The sequence below is a fragment of the Hypanus sabinus genome, chromosome 11 (genome assembly GCF_030144855.1).
Source record: "Hypanus sabinus isolate sHypSab1 chromosome 11, sHypSab1.hap1, whole genome shotgun sequence".
Classification (NCBI taxonomy): Eukaryota; Metazoa; Chordata; class Chondrichthyes; order Myliobatiformes; family Dasyatidae; genus Hypanus; species Hypanus sabinus.
In genome coordinates this window covers 77,647,659-77,667,374 of record NC_082716.1, presented here as the reverse complement: position 1 = coordinate 77,667,374, position 19,716 = coordinate 77,647,659, and the positions used below count along the sequence as shown (strand labels likewise).

The 19,716-nt window shown below is 41.1% G+C and overlaps 2 protein-coding genes across 3 annotated transcripts in view; one reads left to right on the top strand and one right to left on the bottom strand.

The window, feature by feature from the left end:
- Positions 1 to 15,124, bottom strand: part of plpp6 (phospholipid phosphatase 6) — a 46,969-nt gene extending 31,845 nt beyond the window's left edge. The window contains exon 1 of the mRNA XM_059984777.1: positions 14,577 to 15,124. Coding sequence (XP_059840760.1) covers positions 14,577 to 15,051 — 475 coding nt within the window. The 5' untranslated portion in view covers positions 15,052 to 15,124. The remainder of the gene's footprint in view (positions 1 to 14,576) is intronic.
- Positions 1 to 19,716, top strand: part of fam78bb (family with sequence similarity 78 member Bb) — a 59,813-nt gene that overhangs the window by 18,564 nt on the left and 21,533 nt on the right. For both annotated transcript variants that reach the window (XM_059984781.1, XM_059984779.1), the window contains exon 2: positions 8,016 to 9,153. The gene's annotated coding sequence lies outside the window, so the exon portion shown is untranslated. The remainder of the gene's footprint in view (positions 1 to 8,015; positions 9,154 to 19,716) is intronic.

The window sequence follows — 19,716 nt, the reverse complement described above, 5'->3', positions numbered from 1 at the left end:
ACAAACTTTCCTCTTTAGTAAACTAGCTGTTGTATTTATGACAAATATATTTTTACTTTCATATTTAAAATTACTGTATATATTAATTTAGCTCTAGATTTTTAAACAACTGTGGTAGCATTTGATCTGGTATCATTTCTGACACTTCCCTCCCCTTCTCTGTCACTCAGTCTCTATCTCTGGAGACAAACTGTCAACTGACATCTTGTATAAACCTAACTGATTCATCTTGACTATACCTCTTTCCACTCTGTCTTCTGTAAAAATGTTATTCTCTTTTCTCATTTCCTTCACCTCTATTGCATCTGATCCCAGGATGCAGCTTTTCTTTCTAGGATATCAGGAATATTCTCCTCCTTCAAAGAATATTGTTTCCCTTCCATCATTCCCTCACCTATATTTCCTCTATTTCCTGAACATTAGCGCTCATCACATCTTTTCATTGCCTTAACAGTGGAGTGAGTTCCTCTTGTCCTTACCTACCACCCCATAAGCCTCTGCATCCAACACATTCTCTGCAACTTCTGCCATCTCTAAAGGGATCCTACCACCAAACATCTTTACCTCTCTCCCCCACCCCACTTTCCGCAGGGATTGCTCCCTGTGATTTCCTTGTCCATTCACCTCTCTTCACTAGTCTGTCCTCCGACACTTATCTCTGTAAGCAGCTAAAGTGCTACACCTGCACATCCACTTCCTCCCTCACCTCCATCCAAGGCCCCAAACAGTCCTTACAGGTGAGGCAATAGTACACCTATGAACTTGCTGGGGTCGTCTATTGTGTCCGGCACTCCCAGTGGGGCCTCCTCTACATTGCTGAGACCTGAGGGATTGCTTTGTTTTTTTTTGAAAACTTTTTTTTTTATTGCATTTTTAAATAGTTACAAAGTAAAGTATGAAAAAAAATGTATATAACCCTTACCCCCTCCCTTTAACCCCTCCCCCCTAACTGCCCTATAGAAAAAAAAAGAGAAAGAAAGAAAAAAAAGAAAGAAAGAATGCCTGGTTGTTGGAAGATCTCCACATGCTCCATTGAATTCGTAATAACTTTATTAGGGGAAAGAAATAAATATACATATTAACCAATTGTTTCATCTTCAGAGTGAATTATACAACTCAATAAAAATTCTTAAAAGCCTCATTAATTTCTAGAGGTTTATAAGTAATTTCATTCACTTTTGTTTGAATTGCATTTATTGTTTTAGAAATCTGATCTGTTTTTAACTGCCATGCAAGAACTTTATGTGATCTTTCACCTAGTTCATAATATTTCTGTTTAGTTCTCATAATTGCTTTTTCTGTTCGATATGTCTGGAGTGTATTATATTTTAACTTTTTATTAATAAGTTGTCTTCGTTTTTCTTCTGTCATATTTCTTTGAGATTCTTTTTCTAATTTTATAATCTCTTTTTCCAATTGATCTATTTCTATCATATATTCCTTCTTAATTTTAGAAGTATAACTTATTATCTGGCCTCTCAAATATGCTTTCATTGCTTCCCACAATATAAATTTATCATCAACTGAATGTAAATTTGTATCTAAAAAGAACTGAATCTGCTTTTTCATAAAACCACAAAAATCTTGATGTTTTAGTAGAATTGAATTAAATCTCCATCTATAAATTGATTCCTCTTTATCTATCATTATCATTGTCATTATTAAAGGAGAGTGATCAGACAATATTCTTGCTTTATATTCCACATTTTTCACTCTATCTTGAGTATTTGTTGATAATAGGAAAAAATCTATCCTTGAGTATGTTTTATGTCTATTTGAATAAAATGAATAATCCCTTTCTTTTGGATTGATTCTTCTCCATATATCAATCAAATTTAAATCTTTCATCAATGATAGAGTTAATTTTGCTATTTTTGATTTTGTAATAGCCTTTGTTGATCTATCTAAAACTGGATCTAAACAAAAATTAAAATCTCCACCTATTAATATTTTATAATGTGCATTAGCCAAATTCAAAAAGACCTCCTGTATAAATTTTACATCATTTTCATTTGGTGCATAAATATTCATAAGAGTCCATAGTTCTGAAAAAATTTGACAATGTATAATTAAATATCTTCCTGCCGAATCAATTAATACATTTTGTATTTTAATTGGTAAATTTTTATTAACCAAAATTGCAACTCCTCTTGCCTTTGAGTTAAATGAAGCTGCAATAACATTTCCAACCCAGTCTCTTTTTAATTTCTGATGTTCTATATCCGTTAAATGAGTTTCTTGTAAGAAAGCTATATCTATTTTCATTTTTTTAATATATGTTAAAATTCTTTTTCTTTTTATTGGTCCATTAACCCCATTAACATTAAAACTTAAAAAATTCAATAAATTAGTCATTATTTTTATTTATGTTACTCCAATCTATAATAATACCTAATCTTTCAACTTTCATTGTATCCTGGGAAATCTTTTTAGAAGTCTCTATGTTGCTATGTGTGTCCCCACCAATCATCCAGGCAAAAGAATTGAAGAAAAATAGAAAATAAAGAAAAAAACAAAATACCCCCCTACTAATGTTGTGAAAGAAAAAAAACACAACATTACCCCCCTCTATTGTACGGGTCATGGCAATCGCCATGATTACACACGTGAATCCCGTAGTAACCGATTCAAAGCTCCCCAGCCCCCCCGCAACTTAAAAAGTATATATATATATATATATATATATATATAAAAAACATACTATTCTCAATTAATATTTCTAAAATTTTACTTTTCTCCCTTATATTATCCTTAAATGTCCATTTGCTTTCTCTGTCTTCGTCTTTAACCACTACATTTAGAAATCTCTACGTTTAATTAGCGAAGAGATGGAAGTTTTTGTGCAAACACCTCCGCATCTTGATAATCAGAAAAAAATCTTTTTCCCTCCTCCAAAAAAATTATCAATGTTGCTGGGTGACGCATTAAAAACTTATAACCTTTTTCCCATAAAACATTTTTAGCTGGATTAAATTCTTTCTTTCTCTTCAAAAGGTTATAACTTATATCAGGATAAAAAAGAACTGGTTTCTCTGCTATCATCAACGGACCTTTTCTTCTTTTAGCACCCTGGGCAGCTGCCCTCAAAATCTTTTCTTTATCCTGGTATCTTAAACATCTTATCAAAATTGATCGCGGATTTTGATCATCTTGAGATCTTGGTCTTAAGGCTCTGTGCACCCTTTCAATCTCAATTAAAGTTTCTTCTCCCATTTCCAATTTTTCAGGAATCCATTTTTGAAAAAAATTTATTGGGTCTTCTCCTTCGGTACCTTCTTTAAGTCCAACAATTTTAATATTGTTGCGTCTACTAAAATTTTCAAGCTTATCAATTTTTCCCACGAGTTGTTTTCTTTCTGATGTCCAGGCATCATTATCATCTTCCATCTTCTTCATTCTTCCATCCATTTCTTCCACTTTGACGTCCAAATCTGTAATTTTCTTTTCCATTTTTTCCTGTTTCTTTGTCATTTTATCAAACATAGCCTCCATATTTGTTATTTTTTCTTTAATTACTTTTTGGTTACTTTTAATTACTTTTAATGCATTTAATTTTTCTAATTTATGCATTATTTGCCTCAAAGTCTTTTTTGTATTTTCAGAGGAACTTTCATCTTCTTCTCCATCTTCGTCTGATTTTTCCAGAGAGTCCGGCTCTCTCTCAGACTCACTTTCACTGTCGGTTTCAGTCATTGCTGGGTTTTGTAGTTCTAGTTGCTCTCTTTTGCGCATGCTCGTTCCTTTACGCTTGCGCAGTTCTCGTTGATCTTTCCCTTTAGAAATGGCCGATGCTGCCGTGGTCTCCTTTTCTGTTTCACCGGGGGTGTGTTGTACCTGAATCCGTGGTTCTTCAGTAGAAGTAGGCCTTGATTCTGTTCCAACTTGAGCGGTCTTCGCGGTAGTAATTTTCTTCGTCCTCTGTTTATGAGGCATAGTTTTTTACGGGAGGGCTGGGTTCCAGCGTCTCGGTCCTACGTCATCACGTGACGTCCCCCAGCGATTGCTTTGTTGAGCACCTCTGCTCCATCTGCTAAAAGGAGAACTTCCCAGTGGCTAAACACTTCATCCAAGTCCCATTCCGACATTTCAGTCCATGGCCTCCTCTTGTGTCACCCTCAGGGTGGGGGAGTAACACCTTATATATCATCTGGGTAGCCTCCAGCCTGAAGGTGTGAATATTGATTTCTCCTTCTGGTTAAAAAAAATCCCCCCTCCCATCTTTTATTCCCACTCTGGCCCCTTAACTCTTTTCATCCACCTATCATCTCCTCCTGAGTGCCCTCCCACCTTTTCTCCTATAGTCAAATCTCCTCTAACAGATCCCTTCCTCTGCAACCCTTTACTTTTCCCACCCACTGGGCCTCACCTATCACCTTCTAATTTTCCTCCTTTCCCACCCCTCTCCTTTTTATTCTGGCATCTTCCCCCTTCCTTTCTAATCCTGAAGAAGAGTCTTGGCCCAAAGTATCGACTGTTTATTCATTTCCATATATGCTGCCTGGCCTGCTGAGTTCCTCCAGCAGTTTGTGTGTTGCTTTGATCTGGTATGTCAATATTATTCCAGCAACTAAAGTAACACTATTATCCCTGACTACAGCATCTTACTTTAAACTGAGATTCTCTTTTGTTGAAAATCACACCATAATTACCAAAATTCAGAAAAATTGATGAGAAATATAGAAGCAGAAAACATTTATATAAAAAAAAAGATAATTCTGCACTTTGACCTCCTCCGGTACTTAATACAGGAAGTGTTAGCTACAGCAATTTATGAAGACAAATAACTTTTGCAGTGAAGAGCATGACCATGGGGATTACTGTAAAACCAAAGGACCTAGGAGTACAGGTACATGGCTCACAGAAAGTGATATCACAAGTAGTACACAGGCTGGTATGCTGGCCTTTATCAGTCAGGGCAATGAGTACTGTACAGAAGTTGGGATCTTATGTCACAATTGTCCAAAAGGTTGGTGAAGCTACATTTGGAATATTGTATTCAGTTTGGTCACCCTGCTATAGTCACCATCGTCATCATGTGCTGTGTTGTATGATGTGGGTGATCATGGTCCCATGACCATGATCGTTCTTGGCAAATTTTTCTAATGCAGTAAAGATTCCATTAAACTTTAAAGAGTGCAAAGGATATTTCCTGAGATGTTACCAGAACTCAACAGACTGCATTATGGACAGTCTGGGCAGGTTGAGGCTCTTTTCATTGGAGCATAGGAGAATGAGGTGTGCCCTTTTAAAATGGCATAGATAGGGTTAATGCACAGTCCTTTTCCTAGTGTTGGGAAATCAAGACCTAGAAAACAGAGGTTTAAGGTGAAGGAGTAGAAAGTTAATTGGAACCAGAGGAACAACTCTTTTGATCCAGGAGGTGGACAGTGTACAGAATGAACTGCCAGAGAAAGTGGTTGATTTCTCTAAACAATCTACAAAACATACTTAGGCTGGTATATGAATAGGGAATATTTAGAGGGATAGAGGCCAAATATAGGAAAAGATTAGCTTAGATGGGAATCTGGTTGGCATGAATTAGTTGGCCTGAAGAACCTGTTTCCATGATGAGTGACTCTATGACAATGTAACAGCTGGAAGCTACTGCTGCAAAGCAATTTCTGTTAAAAATCCATCAAGCAAGTTCAGGCCTTGAATGCATTTAGGACTTTATTAAATCTCATGATATAGGTTCTTACTGAGCTGACTTCTGTGCGTGAGCTATTGACTAAGGGTGGAAGTGGCAGCTCTTCTCTCCTCATCGGTCTCTTCATCAACACTCAAGAGTAAGGAGAACTGCCTTAATAATGAAGGCAAAGTACATCATTCCTTCGGTCAAGAAGCCAAACTTGCTCAAAAATACTCACAATGATGCTGTAATTCTGGTTAAAAAAAAAATCTTGCTTCTGCAGTCAGAAGCTCTTGAAATGATAGCGATCATGTGCCTTCTTAACCCTTTGCTGCTACTACATGTTTGCTATTAGCGACCAATGTACAAGGACTACTAAATTTGGAAATATTGATGTACAAAGGGATTGGGTGCTACTTAATGCATTTTGGTTTTTCTCACCAAAGTAGATTACCTTACGTATCCATTTCTTTGAGTCTACCATATAGCTGCCTATTCATTCAACTAATCTGAGGGTATAGTTCTTTCATTTGTTGTTTGTATCGTATGGGCAGAGCTGTACAGATGTAAAATATACTGATCAAATACATGAACAAAGAGATAGGTCTGTCAGACAACAGGTCCATGACTGTTGATAGTCAATGTGAGCCATTTTAGCTTCCCTCTTCATTGAACCCAATTAACTTTTAGACCATAAGATATAGGAGTAGGATTAGGCCACTTGGCCCATCGAGTCTACTCCACCACCTCATCATGGCCAATCCAATTTTCCTCTCAGCCTCATCTCATTTACATTTCACTTTAATTTGAATCGCACCTTAAAGCAGACTTCAACTTTACAAAAATCTCTTGGTAGAATTTCTTCAAAAGCACTTTTTGTATTTATTAGTGACTGATTTACGTAACTTTCAGGCCTCCCCCACAAACTGAAAGGTGTTCTCTAAATTTATATTATCAAACAATTTCACAGTCCTTAAAGACCTTTTATCAGATATCTCCCAGTCTTTTTCTCCCAGAAGAGCCCATTCCATTTAACCTTTCTTTATTTGGATTAACCACAGCTCTAGGATGAATCTAGTAAATCATTTAGCACCTTCACCAGTGATTCCATTATCAGCTTTACTTTTGGAGACCAGTATGGGTCACAAAGCTCCAAGCGTGCTCTAACCACAGTTGTTGTGGTTGCATTTCAATTCTACCCCTCCTGAAATTAATCCAAGTGCATGATCATCTTGCCCCACAGTCTATCATTAATTCAGGGCTTTGTGTATGCAGTTCATACTGAAAGCATCAGTGTGTCCAAATCAAAACTTCAGATTTTCGGAATTGCTATGCAAAGCTAAAAGGGTTGAACAAAACTCAACTAAAACTGTCTTGTCAGATTATTTTCTTAAATAGTTGCAAAATAAAATGAAAGTCACAAAATAAAAAGTAAGACTGTACAAAGGGACCTAGGGATGAACCTCCAAAATTTTTTAAAGGTGCCCCAGACAATTTGATAAGACATTTAGCACTTGTACCTTATGAAAGGAGGAACCAGATTTAAAAAATGCGCTAAGAACTAATGCTAAACACTTATAAATCTCTGGTCAAGCCTCATTCCACTATTAACTTAACATTTTACACTTTGAGAAGGATGTCAAGGCCTTAGAGCGAGTTCAGAAGAGATTAGAATGAAACCAAAGATTTTACAGATTTTAACCCAAAAAGACAGGAATCAAAAAAAAAAATCAAGGATGTGTTATTTTTGGAATTTCAGGCCTTCTGAGAAACAAATAGAAAACATTAGAGATGAATGGAGCATTTTTGGGTTTGTATGCTGTGACAAGCAGGGAGTTTCAGAGATTGCTGTTCCAATCCAGTTATTCACAATTTATAACAATAGTTCTCAACGTGGACCATATGCTCTCCACCCCTCCCCATCGTGGCAGCCATGTTGGGTTTTGCAGATACAAGTAAAAAAAAACAAGAAACTGGGGGCCACAGGAGTGTCTGAATGGCTCATGATAAATTTACAGTTTTAATTAAATATTACTAAAACACATAAGTGAAAAAATATATGTAATTAAATTGGAACCCTGAATCAAATGAATGGGAAAATATGCTACTAGGTGGTGCAAATGAGACAGCAAAACAGTTTGGCTTACGTGTGCCTAGCCTGCCCTGCTCCACATCCAAACCCAAATTACAAACTGCAGCAAGGCCAATCAGTGAGTATGCAGCAGGAGGCTGGTTCTGTTTGACTTCCACAGACCTGTACATGTTATAATACTTATAAGCACATACAAATCCAGTCATTACTTCTATTACAATTGTTTTACTCTTTTAAATCTAAATCCTGCATCTAAGAATGATTAATAATACTTTTTTAAAAATCTGCACACAGGTTGATGATGCTCCAACGTCCAGAATCTACCAACCTAACCTCTGCACCCAGACCAGGAGATTTTGGATGAGCCAGTCCATTTGGAAGTCTGCACAAGGTGAAGAGCTGATTTCATGAAGCCCACAATATCATGACCCAACTCCTGGACTCCACTAGAGCATCTGACAGAGACCCAATGCCAAGGACCGACCAGGGTGAAGAAGACCTGGCCAGTAGAAGTGCGCAATGCTGACCACAAGGCAAAAACCAACACAACAGAGGCAGCAGGGGACGAGGCCCAGGAGTGAAAGGGAGCTATCCTGATGCCTGACTCAACTGAATCCCTGATGTTCAGGTCTCTCCAGATCAGAAGCCCAAACCTACAGAGCACCCAAGGTTGTCCCAATGACAAAACTACCCCAGATGCCTCACTTACCTGTTGGACAGCCCATTCCACCTCAGAACTTTCAGACCTTCACAGGAACAACAACTGGTCAGAATAAACCACTCCAGGTCTTCCAGGTCTGGCCAGAATAAATTAAATAACTTCCAGTCCACATGGCTCCACTCCCAGGACTAACCTGACCCAACCACTTACCTGGGCAGCAAGGTGAACAGGCTGGGCTGCAGGTGAACTGAAGTCACATCGGTTCAAATCTCCCTTCCTAAACATCCTACCAGCTAACGTCCAGACCGTTGAGTGTAAAGTTGATGAACTAAGAGGGAGACTGGCCTTTGAAAGGGAACTGAGAGGCTGCTGTGTGCTACATCTCACCAAAAGATGGCTTACACCCTCTTCACCTGACTACACCACACAATCTGAGGGCTTTTCAGTTCACCTGTTGGACTCGTCATGAAGTGAGTCAAGAGGCTGGTCATGGCACACGTAACCAGCCTCCAAAACAACCTTGACCTACTGCAATTTGCCTCCTGCCAAAACAAGGCTATGACAAAGACCATCTCCTTGAGTATCAAGACAACATGAGATACCAACAGTCTATTGTATACTGACTACAGCTCAACCTTCAATACTATAACTCCAAATAAACACATCTCCAAACTTCATGACCTATGACTCACCTCTTTTTGTGACCGAATCCTTGACTTCCCTATCAACAGACTGCAAACAGTAAGGTTTGGCTACAACTCCTCTGCCATGGTAAGTCTCATAAGGTTGCATTCTCAAACCTCTGCTCTCTATACACTCATGACTGAGTGGCCAAATTCTTCTTTAACTCCAGCTACAAAGTTTGCAGATGATACCACTCTAGTGGGTCGCATCTCAAATAACAATGAGTTAGAGTACAGGAGGGAGAAAGGGAGCCTAGTGACAAGGTATCATGGCAACACCCTTTCCGTCAACTTCAGCAAAACGAAAGAGATGGTCATTGATGTTAAAAAATGGGCTGGTGCATGTGCTCCTGTTTGAATCAATGGTACTGAAGACAACGGGGGTCTTGACAGCTTCAAGTTCCTAGTCCTGGTCCAACCACATTGACACCATGGCAAAGGAAGCTCACTAGCACCTTTACTTCCTCCGGGGGGGGGGGGGGGGGCGACAAGAGGTGGTGGTTAGAAATCTGTCATGTCCACATTAATTCTCACCATTATATTGATGCACCACAGAAAGCATTCTATCCTGATGCTTCATAGCTTGGTATGGCAAGTGCTCTGCTGTGACCACAAGAAGCTATTCAGAGTGGAGGATACAGCTCAAACAGCATTAAACCAGCCTACCCTCCGTGGATTCTGTATATGGTTCTCAATGCCTTAATAAAGCAGCCAGCAAAAAACAAAGACCCTACCCAACCCAGACATTATCTTTTCTTCTCACCATGCCATCAGGCAGAAGATACAGAAGTCTGAAAGCACATACCACCAGGTTCAGGGACAGCTTCGGTCCTGCTGTTACAAGACATATGAATGGTTCCCTAATACAATAAAATGGAGCCTTGACCTCACAATCTACCTCGTTATGACCTTGTGCTTTACTGTCTACCAGTACTGCACTTTCTCGATAACTGAAACATTTTATTCTGCAATGTTATTGCTTTACCTATACATGGTTGTAATGAATACTGTATGAACAGTACACAAGGCAAGTTTTTCACAGTACAAAATAGCACACGTGACAATAATAACCCAATTTACTATTTACCATTCTAGACAGCAGTGAAAACCCAGTCTGAAGATTGAGATTAGTTGATTTTTTAGGCATTAGCGAGTTGGGAAAATGGCAGAGGCAAGAGGTCAGTAATGATCTTATTGAATGGTGGAACATTGAATCACTTTATTTCTACTGTATATATTTTAAATGTGCATAGTTTATAGATAACTAATTCTATCTTTTTCCAGTATCGTCAGCATTAAGCTAAGTCTACTCTATTCTGTAAATCAATGCTTGGAGTTACAGACATTTTTATTAAAGGAAATAAATCCTTGCTGTTCATTCTATTCAACCAGATGATTAAATTTCCCTTCAGGTCTAGCTAAGCCCTTTTCATAACCGAGGTACACCAGCTCTAACAATATCCCTGTAAACCTTCTGTAACCTCGTTAACGTTATCACATCTTTCTTGTTAATGCAGCATTCAAACTGTAGCCTTACTGCCGTACTAAACAGCTTAAGCATGACCATTTACATTCTGTGCTCTGCCAATGAAGGCAAATATCCTGCACTCCTTCACATTCACATAAATTGCCACTCCTGCTATCATTGCACGAGTGAATGTACACTCTAAAAGATTCTGAATTTTGTGGAGAAAAAGGAATCAGCATTTTAATCATATACCTTTACTTCAATTGCCCTCCCCTAAAACACCAAAACTGAATTTCAATTATCACATATCTAACCATCTCCCTGCTCTTGCTTACTGCTAGGTTTTGAATCATTTACACAGAAGGCTCCTCCATTTCTAAATAATCAATATCATCCAAAAGTACATGCAGCACAGGCCCTGGTTTCTTTCACTTTCTTTGAGGTGCAGCACAGAGTAGGCCCTCTGGCCCTTCGAGCTGCACTGCCCCAGCAACCAGCAATTCGACCCTAACCTAATCAAAGGACAATGTACAATGAAACCAATTAACCTACCAAACAGAATACCTTTGGACCATGGGAGGAAACTGACACACCCAGATGAATCCCATGCATTCCACGGGGAGGACATACAGAGGACGCCAGAATTGAACTCTGAGCTCTGATTCCCCGAGCTGTAATAGCGTTGTGCTAACCGCTATGCTACTATGGCACCCTTCTCTGCAGCCACTTTTCCATTATTAGATCCTCTTCCACATTCTCTTTTTACTACTCCGATTATTTTGCGAGGAAACTCTGTGAAGTGCCCAATAAAATCCATGTAAACATCCTTTTGACTGTCAGCTCCTCAACAAGTTTGATCAATTAGGAGAGAGAGAAATATCACTGAAGATTTATATTTTATTAATCTATGTCTTCCAAAAATTATGCCATAACTTTGAACGTTTTCCAATTCATTCCACTTGTGGCTCTGAAAGAGTTACCCAATTAATCACTTCCTTCTGCAGTTACTACATTTTGAGTATACATTGAATGCTATTATGATTGATACCACTAAACTCAACACTCTTTCAGGCAATACATTCCACATCACTGAAAATTCCAATCAACAAAACCTCTTGGTTATGATCCCATTCCCTGCATTGCCATTTCTAATGAATGGGATGTGGGAGGACGTGAAAGAAACTGTTTAAACCCTACCTCTTGCATGGCTTATACAAAGACGCAAGACATAGGAGCAGAATTGGGCCATGTGTCTCATTGTGTCTGGTCTGCCATTCCATCAGGACTGATTTATTCTCCTGCCTTCTCCCCACAACCTTTGCTTCTTGGTTAGCATGGATTACAATCAACCTCTGCTTTAAATATACCCAATGACTTAGCCTCCACAGTCATCTGTGGCAATGAATTCCACAGATTCAATACTCTCTGGCTAAAGAAATTCCTCCTCACTTCTGTTCTAAATAGAGGCTGTGCCCTCTGGTTCTAGACTCACCCACAATAGGAAATATCCCCTCCACATCCACTCTAAACCTTTCAATATTTGATTGTTCAATGAGATCTCATTCATTCTTCTAAACTCCAGCTGGTGCACGCACACAAAGCAAACAAACTCTCCTCATATGCTAACCCTTTCATTCCCAGGATCATTCTTGAGAACCCCCTTTGAACCCTTTCCAATGGGTGTACATCTTTTCCAAGGTAAGTGGTCCAAAACTGCTCACAATATTCTAACTGTGGTCTGTCCAGGGCCTTATAAAGCCTCGGTATTACATCCTTGCTTTTATATTCGAGTCCTCTCGAAATGAATGCTAACATTGCATTTGCCTTCCTTACCACTGACTCAACATGCAAGTTAACCTTTAGCAAATCCTGCACGAGCACTCCAGGTCCATTTACGTCTCTGATTTTTGAATTTTCTTCCTGTTTAGAAATTCATCTACAGCTTTATTCCTTCTACCAAAGTGCATGACCATGCATTCCCCTACACTATATTCCATCTGCCCATCAAATCATCCCACTGACTGTAATTTTGCTTGACCTTCCTTAGTCTCATTACATGCTACATCTACTTGTATACCAAGAGCCCCATTCTCAGCTCCATCACTCGAGTTCCCAAACCCCTGACAAATTAGTTTAAACCTTCTCCAATAGCTATAACAATCCTGCTCCCAAGGATATTGGCCCCTTCAGGTTCAGGTGTAACCTGTCCTTTTGCACAGGTCACACCTTCCCCAAAGGAGATCACAATGATCCAGAAATCTGAAACCCTGTCCCATTTCCTCAACCACACATTCATCTGCTAAATCATCTTATTCTTACCTCACTGGCACATAGCACAGGCAGCAATCCAGAAATGACTACCTTCTTTTCAGCTTCCTACCCAACACCCAGTATTCTCTCTTCAAAACCTCCTCCCTCTGTCGTTGGTACCACGATTTCTGGATGCTCACCTTCCCCTTTGAGAATGCTGTGGACCTGACCCTGGCACCTGGAGGCAACATACCATTCGAGTGTCTCGTTCACATCCACAGAATCCCTTGTCTATTCTACCTATGGAATCCCCAATCACTATTGCACTTTTCACTTCCCTTTCCTTCTGAGCCACAGGGCTAGACTCAGTGCCCGAAATCCAGTCATTACAGCTCCCCCTGGTATGTAGTTTCTCTTCCCCCAGTTTCCAATCAGTACACTTATTATTAAGGGGAATGGCCATAGGGGTACTCTATAGTGGCTGTTTATTCCCTTTTCCTCTCCTGACACTCACCCAGGTATCTGCCTCCTGCAAGTTAGGAGTGACTACCTCCCTGCAGTTCCTATCTATCACTTCCTCATTCTCCTAGATGAACCAAAGGTCATCTGTCTGCAGCTTGATGCACTTTGTGCAGATGTAGTTATCAGGGAGATTAAAGCTCTCTCTGAGCTCCCACATCTCATAAAGAGAATATAAGACTAATTCTGAACCCATTCTCAGCTAACAAAGAAAGAGAAAAAAAACTCACTAGAAACTTACTTAAAATCTCTTGTCTGTGCATGCGTAAGCCTGTTAAGCCAAAGCCTGACCACTCTCACACTGTGCACTCACACCTTGCTTCTTTTCATTGGCCTTTGCCAAAGTGCCTAGGAGATCATTAAGGTTGCAGCCCACCAAAAAGCTCCAAAGGGCCCTGAGTTCTATTGAAGCCTCGTGCCACCTCAAACAATCACGCAACTGCTCTCAATGATTGCAGCCCGCCGAAAACGATTACTGACGTTGATGGTGAGGACAGTAATCTCCAGCTACAGGATGATGTTAATGAGATGGTAAGGTAGACAGATGGAACTTAATCGTGTCATAAATGAGGAGAGATATTTTGTCATGACTAACAAAGCTAGTAGAGTTCTAGAGCACAGAGAGACTCTGATATACATCCAAAGATTCCTGAAAGTGACATCACAGGTAGATAAAACAAGAAAGCATACTAGATTCTTGCTTTAATTAGCCAGGGCATTGAACATAAAAATAGGGAGGTATGGAACAATGTTATAAAACATTAATTGGGCCACTCTTGCGCATTGTTCTGGTTACCAGACTGTTGGCAGGATGTGACTGTGGTGCAACCATTGCAAGGGATATTGTTGGGGATAGAACCTTCCACCAATAATGAGAAATTGGGTATTTCAGGCTCGTTTTCCTTGGTGTACATTTTGAGGGCAAATCTGATAGATGTGCAATAAGTTATGAGAGACACATATACAGTGGACAGTAAGGAACTTTTCCCTTTGGTGAAAATGTATAACACCTGACAGAAGTTCAGAATAAAAACAGAAACTTCTTTTCTGATAAGAACCAAAAAGTAAATATTTTCCATACCTACAGACAAGTTGGAATTTCAAATGCACTGCATAAGAAGGTGGTGTAACAAGAGATTCACAGCATTTTAAAAGGATCTCCAAATGGACCAAATATTAACAAATAGGATTGGTGAATAAATGGGGACGGTGGTCAGGATGGATAGCGTGGGCCGAACGGCCAGTTTCTGTGCTGATTTAATCATGACTCTTACCCAAGAGCAGGTTGAGCAGCACTTCCTGACCGGCAGCACTGTCGCTCTTCCACAGGCAATACAAGGTGCCTCCTATCCAAGGGATGCCGTGGCCCGTCACCTCGATAAGTTTCATGATGGGCCGGGCGCTACCCCAAGGTGAGTCCTCGGTGGCGCACACACCCAGGCGCTTGGACAGCCACAGGTCAATGGCCAGCAACGACCGCAGGGCGATACCGAGCATCGACGGGTTTAACTTCATGCAGTCTTCTTCGGGCAGCTGTGACTGTGCGGTGGTGGCGAGGCAGGAGGAGGAACCCGAGTCCCGGCGCAGGCCGTGGCCTTCCAGCTGCGTCGCCCGGTGCCGTGGTGATGGCGGCTCCAAGCCTGGTCTCTGCAGAAAGCCCGGCGGCCGACTCTGCACTAAGTACTCCAGCCTCCCGCCTCCGCGCGTCTCCCGCTCACGACTCCTGGACTTGGGAGAGTGAGCCGGCATCCTTGCGATCGGCGGCCGGGCTCAGGGTTCGGACCCCGGGTGCACAGCTACGCCGCCATCTTCCCCCAGACGCGTGACGGGACAGGGACGGCGGCGCGGCTCCTGTCAATCACGGTCTCCGCCCGCACTGACATTGAATGCGCTGCAGCCTACAGAGTCACACGCTCTGACACAAGCTTTAAATGACCAGGTTGCTGTCTTGGCATCGAATGAATTGCAGCAACGAAGCCGCACGTATCGACAGTCAGTGTTTTGCAACAACAGAACAGCACCTACGGGGTTAAACCGACTGCGACAAATTTCTCCTGTTCTATATTGAACGAACGACAGCAACGGATCAAAGACAACAAAGAAACAGAACATAAACATTCTTTTTCTTTGCAAACATCCATGAGAAGAGTCCCAAAGAATGAACGATAGTTAAACGCTAGAACCCTAAAGCCCCCCCGCAGCTCCCCCTTACCATGCACAAGCAGCAGCAAAGCACCCCACCAGCAAAAAACTATTGGAGCCCCCCCCCCCCCACGGCGCTCTCAAGCGTGCAGCAAAGCATCGATAAGGACACAGACGTGCAGTACCCCAAAGAGTACTCATTCACCAGGTAATTCAACACACCACAAATTCCCTCTCTCCCTAATAAGGGAAAAAGATATATCCCCATGTCACAGCGAGAGGGGAGACATAACAAAACAACTTGCTGATTTATGATGTTAAAAGTTTTATTTGAGCTCTGCGCCCAGAGACTCGGCCAGAGACTTAGGTCTCTGGACACAGCCCACGGCAGCAAACCCGCTGCTCTCGTTTCCTTCTACAACGCCTCAGTCCGGGGCACCAGCCTAGAATCAGTCGGTCTCCAGGGCCATGAGAATCCGGCACGCTAGTCTTCCAGGCCGCGCCCTTGGGATATCAAAAGGCAGCCGGTCGTGAGGCCCTAAGAGCGGGCCCCATTCCCGCAGAGTGTAACTCCAGGTCACGGTCTTCAAAAGAACCTTGAAAAGGGAAAAAAAAAGATATCAAAGTTAGAAATGGAGCTGCTTCTGAAGCTGCAAGAAAGGAGTAAGGTTTAGCACCATCATCACTTCGCTCCTAAGACTAAGAACATTCGAAACATCAAAAAATTTAAACATATTTGCCTTCACTATCACCCCGGCAGCAGATTCTGACACTCACCACTCTCAGTGCCACACATCTCCTTGGAACTTCCCCCTCTCACCTTTAATGCATGACTTCTAGTATTGGACATATCTATCCTGGGGAAAAGTTACTGGGTGTCTTTGCTTCACATAACCTTATAAACATCCATCATGTCTCCCCTTCACTCCTCTGAGACGACAACCCAATTTTGTCCTTTCTCTTCTTATAGCACCTGCTCTCTAATCCAGGTAAACCTCTTCAGCACCCACTCCAAAATCTCCACTTATATCAGGATGCTCTTCATTGCCTACATTGAACAATATCATCCCCTCAAAACTGATCACTAAGCTCCAAGACCTAAGCCACCATATTTTGCTTGTGCAACAGGATCCTCGATTTGCCCACTTGCTGACCCCAGTCAGTTTGGATTGCCAACAACATTTCCTCCACAATCTCCATCAGCACAAGTGCAGTGCAAGGCTGTGTGCTTATCCCTGTGAGGTTGTATAGTTCCAATACATTCAGGTTTGCTGCTGACACCACTGTTGTTGGCCGAATCAAAATTGGTGGCAAATCACCATAGAGGAGGGAGAATGAAAGTCTGGTCAAATGGTGCCACAACAACAACTTCTTACTCAATGCCAACAAAACCAAAAGGCTGATTATTGACTCCAGGAAGGAGAAATTGGGGGTTCATTAGGGTGTTCAGAGGTGGAAAGTATCAGTAATTTTAAGTTCCTTGGCATTACCTGTTCTGGGGCCAGCATGTAAGTGCCATTACAAAGAAGGCATGGCAGCACCTCTGCTTTCTTAGAAGTTTGCACTGATTCAGCCTGGTATCTAAAACGTTGACAAACTTCTATAGGTACCCAGTAGACAGTATCCTGACTGGTTGCATTGTGGCCTGTTATGGAAACACCAATGCCCAAGAATGGAAAGGTCTACGGAAGGTAAAGGATACAATCCCGTCCATCACAGGAAAAGCCCTCCCCAAAAACGAGCACATCTACAAGGAGCACTACCATAAGAAAGCAGCATCCATCATTGAGGGCATGCTATCTTCTCGCTACTGCCATCAAGAACGAAGTTACGGGAGCCTTAGTTCCCATGCCATCAGGTTCAAGGACAGTTATTACCCTTCAACCATCAGTCTTCTGAACCAGCATTGATAACTTCACTCACCTCAACACCGAACTGATTCCACAACCTATGCACTCAAACTCAAGGACTCTACAACTCATGTTCTCAGTATTACTTATTTTCTTATTTATATGTTTTTGTATTTGCATAATTTGTCTTTTGCACATTGATTGTCAGTCATTATGTACGATATTTCATTGATTCTGTTGTATTTCTTTGTTCTACTGTGAATGCCTGCAAGAAAATGAATCTCAGGGTAGTATATGGTGACATATACATACCTTGTAATGAAGAAACTCTGATCCCAAACCTCTGCTGCCTTGTGGCTATACGTGCTCATGGGGAAGGCTTTGGGAATAAACATAGGGAAAAAATCCGTAGCTGGACTACCTAAGGCAGTCCAATGCTGACTAGCAAGTCCTGTGATGCCGCTGGTGCCAAATTGTATTGACCTCTGCCATCTTCTTTGGATTCATTAGCTGCATGGAGAGGTTTAGCCTGCTCTCTATATTGTACTGCCCTGGCTTGCGTATCATGTAGACAAATAGGATGAAATATCCATGGTTGACCACAACCAACAGAGGGCCTCAATGCATACTTTGCTAATAAATTTACTTTGAACTTTGAACACCCTTCCTATAATGGGGCAACCAGAACAGAATACAATATTCCTGATATACCCTAATTAGAGTTTTATAAAGCTATGACTTAACTTCCTGACTCTTGAACTCAATGTCTCAATTAATAAAGGTAAGCATGCTGAATGGCTTCGTTACCACCCCATCAGACTCTGCAGCCACTTTCAGAGAGCTGTGGACTTGGACGCGAAGATACCTCTATACATCAGCACTGCTAAGGTCCTGCCATTATCTTTGTACTTTTCCTTTATATTTGATCTCCCAACTTCAACATCTCACTATTGGAATATTGAACTCCACCTGACACTTCTCTGCAACCTGATCTATATCCTGCTGTATTCTTTGGAAACTTTGACCCTATCCACTAAGTAGAAGAGCGTTCGGCCTCTTGCATCTGCTCTGCCAAGATCAATATTTGTAAATGATTTACAGCACAGAAGGAAGATGTTTGTCTCATACCTCCCATTGCCAATACACAGAGCAATCCCGTTCCCCCTTCTAATTTTCTCCTGTATACCTCCACATTGTCATCAACTACCCCTATATCATCAGAAGGGGAGTTTAAAGTGTCAGTAATCTTTTACTTCCTCAGTGCACTAATTCCATATACCTTGATGCCTTAGTTGTATAGTTATTTATTGATTTCTGCATTGAATATATTTAATGACAGAGCTTCCACACCATTCTTGGGTAGATAATTTCAAAACTGCACTGTTCTTTCTGCATAGAAATTTCTTCTCATTTGAGTCCTGAATGGTTGATGTATTATTTTGATACTGTGCCTCGATCCACCACACCCCAGCCAAAATGAAGCCTTATTCCTACACCTACCCTGAGAAGTGCCAGAAGGAATTTATAAGCAGTGAGGTCACCTTTGAACTCTAGAGGGTACATACTCAACAGGTATGCTGGCATTGCATGAACTGCAGTAACAGAGTTGCAGATAACTACACGGAATGAATTGCAGCAGTGTTACTGTATGCATTGGTATTGAATGAAAGGCAATAGAGATATTGAATTAACTGTATTAAAGATCACGTTCCTGTTCACCTGCTCTCTACAGGAGCAGAATTTGGCCATTTGGCCCATTGAGTCTGCTCTGCCATTCCACCATGGCTAATTTATCATCCCTCTCCTGCTTTCTCACCATAACCCATTACTAATCAAGAACCTATCAACCTTCTCTTTAAATATACTCAATGACCAGGCCTCCATAGCTGTCTGCGGCAATGAATTCCACAGATTCACTGGCCTCTGGCTGAAGGAATTCCCCCTCATCTTTGTTCTAAATGGGCACCCCTCTATTCTGAAGCTGTGCCCTCTGGTCCTAGACTTCCCCACTGGAGGAAACATTCTATCCACATCCGTGCTATCATGGCCTCTTAGTTGTTGATAGGTTTCAGTGAGATCCCCTTCATTCTTCTAAACTCTAGGAAGTACAGGCCCTGAGTCATCAACATTTTCATTCCTGGAATTATTCTCATGATCCTCCTCTGGCTCCTCTCCACCTTCTACTAGATGCCAAGGTCTATTATTTTTAGAATTCTAATTTATTATTATTCGACCAAATCAGGGATAGAACTCTAGTATGACTTGTTTCAAAATGGAGACACAAGAGGCTGCTGATGTTCGAGCATGGAGAAACACACAACATTGAAGGAACTGAGTTGGTCAGGCAGTATCTGTGGAGACAAATGGACCATTGAATTTTTGATCAAGCCAAAACATCAGCTATTCATTTTCTTCCATAGGT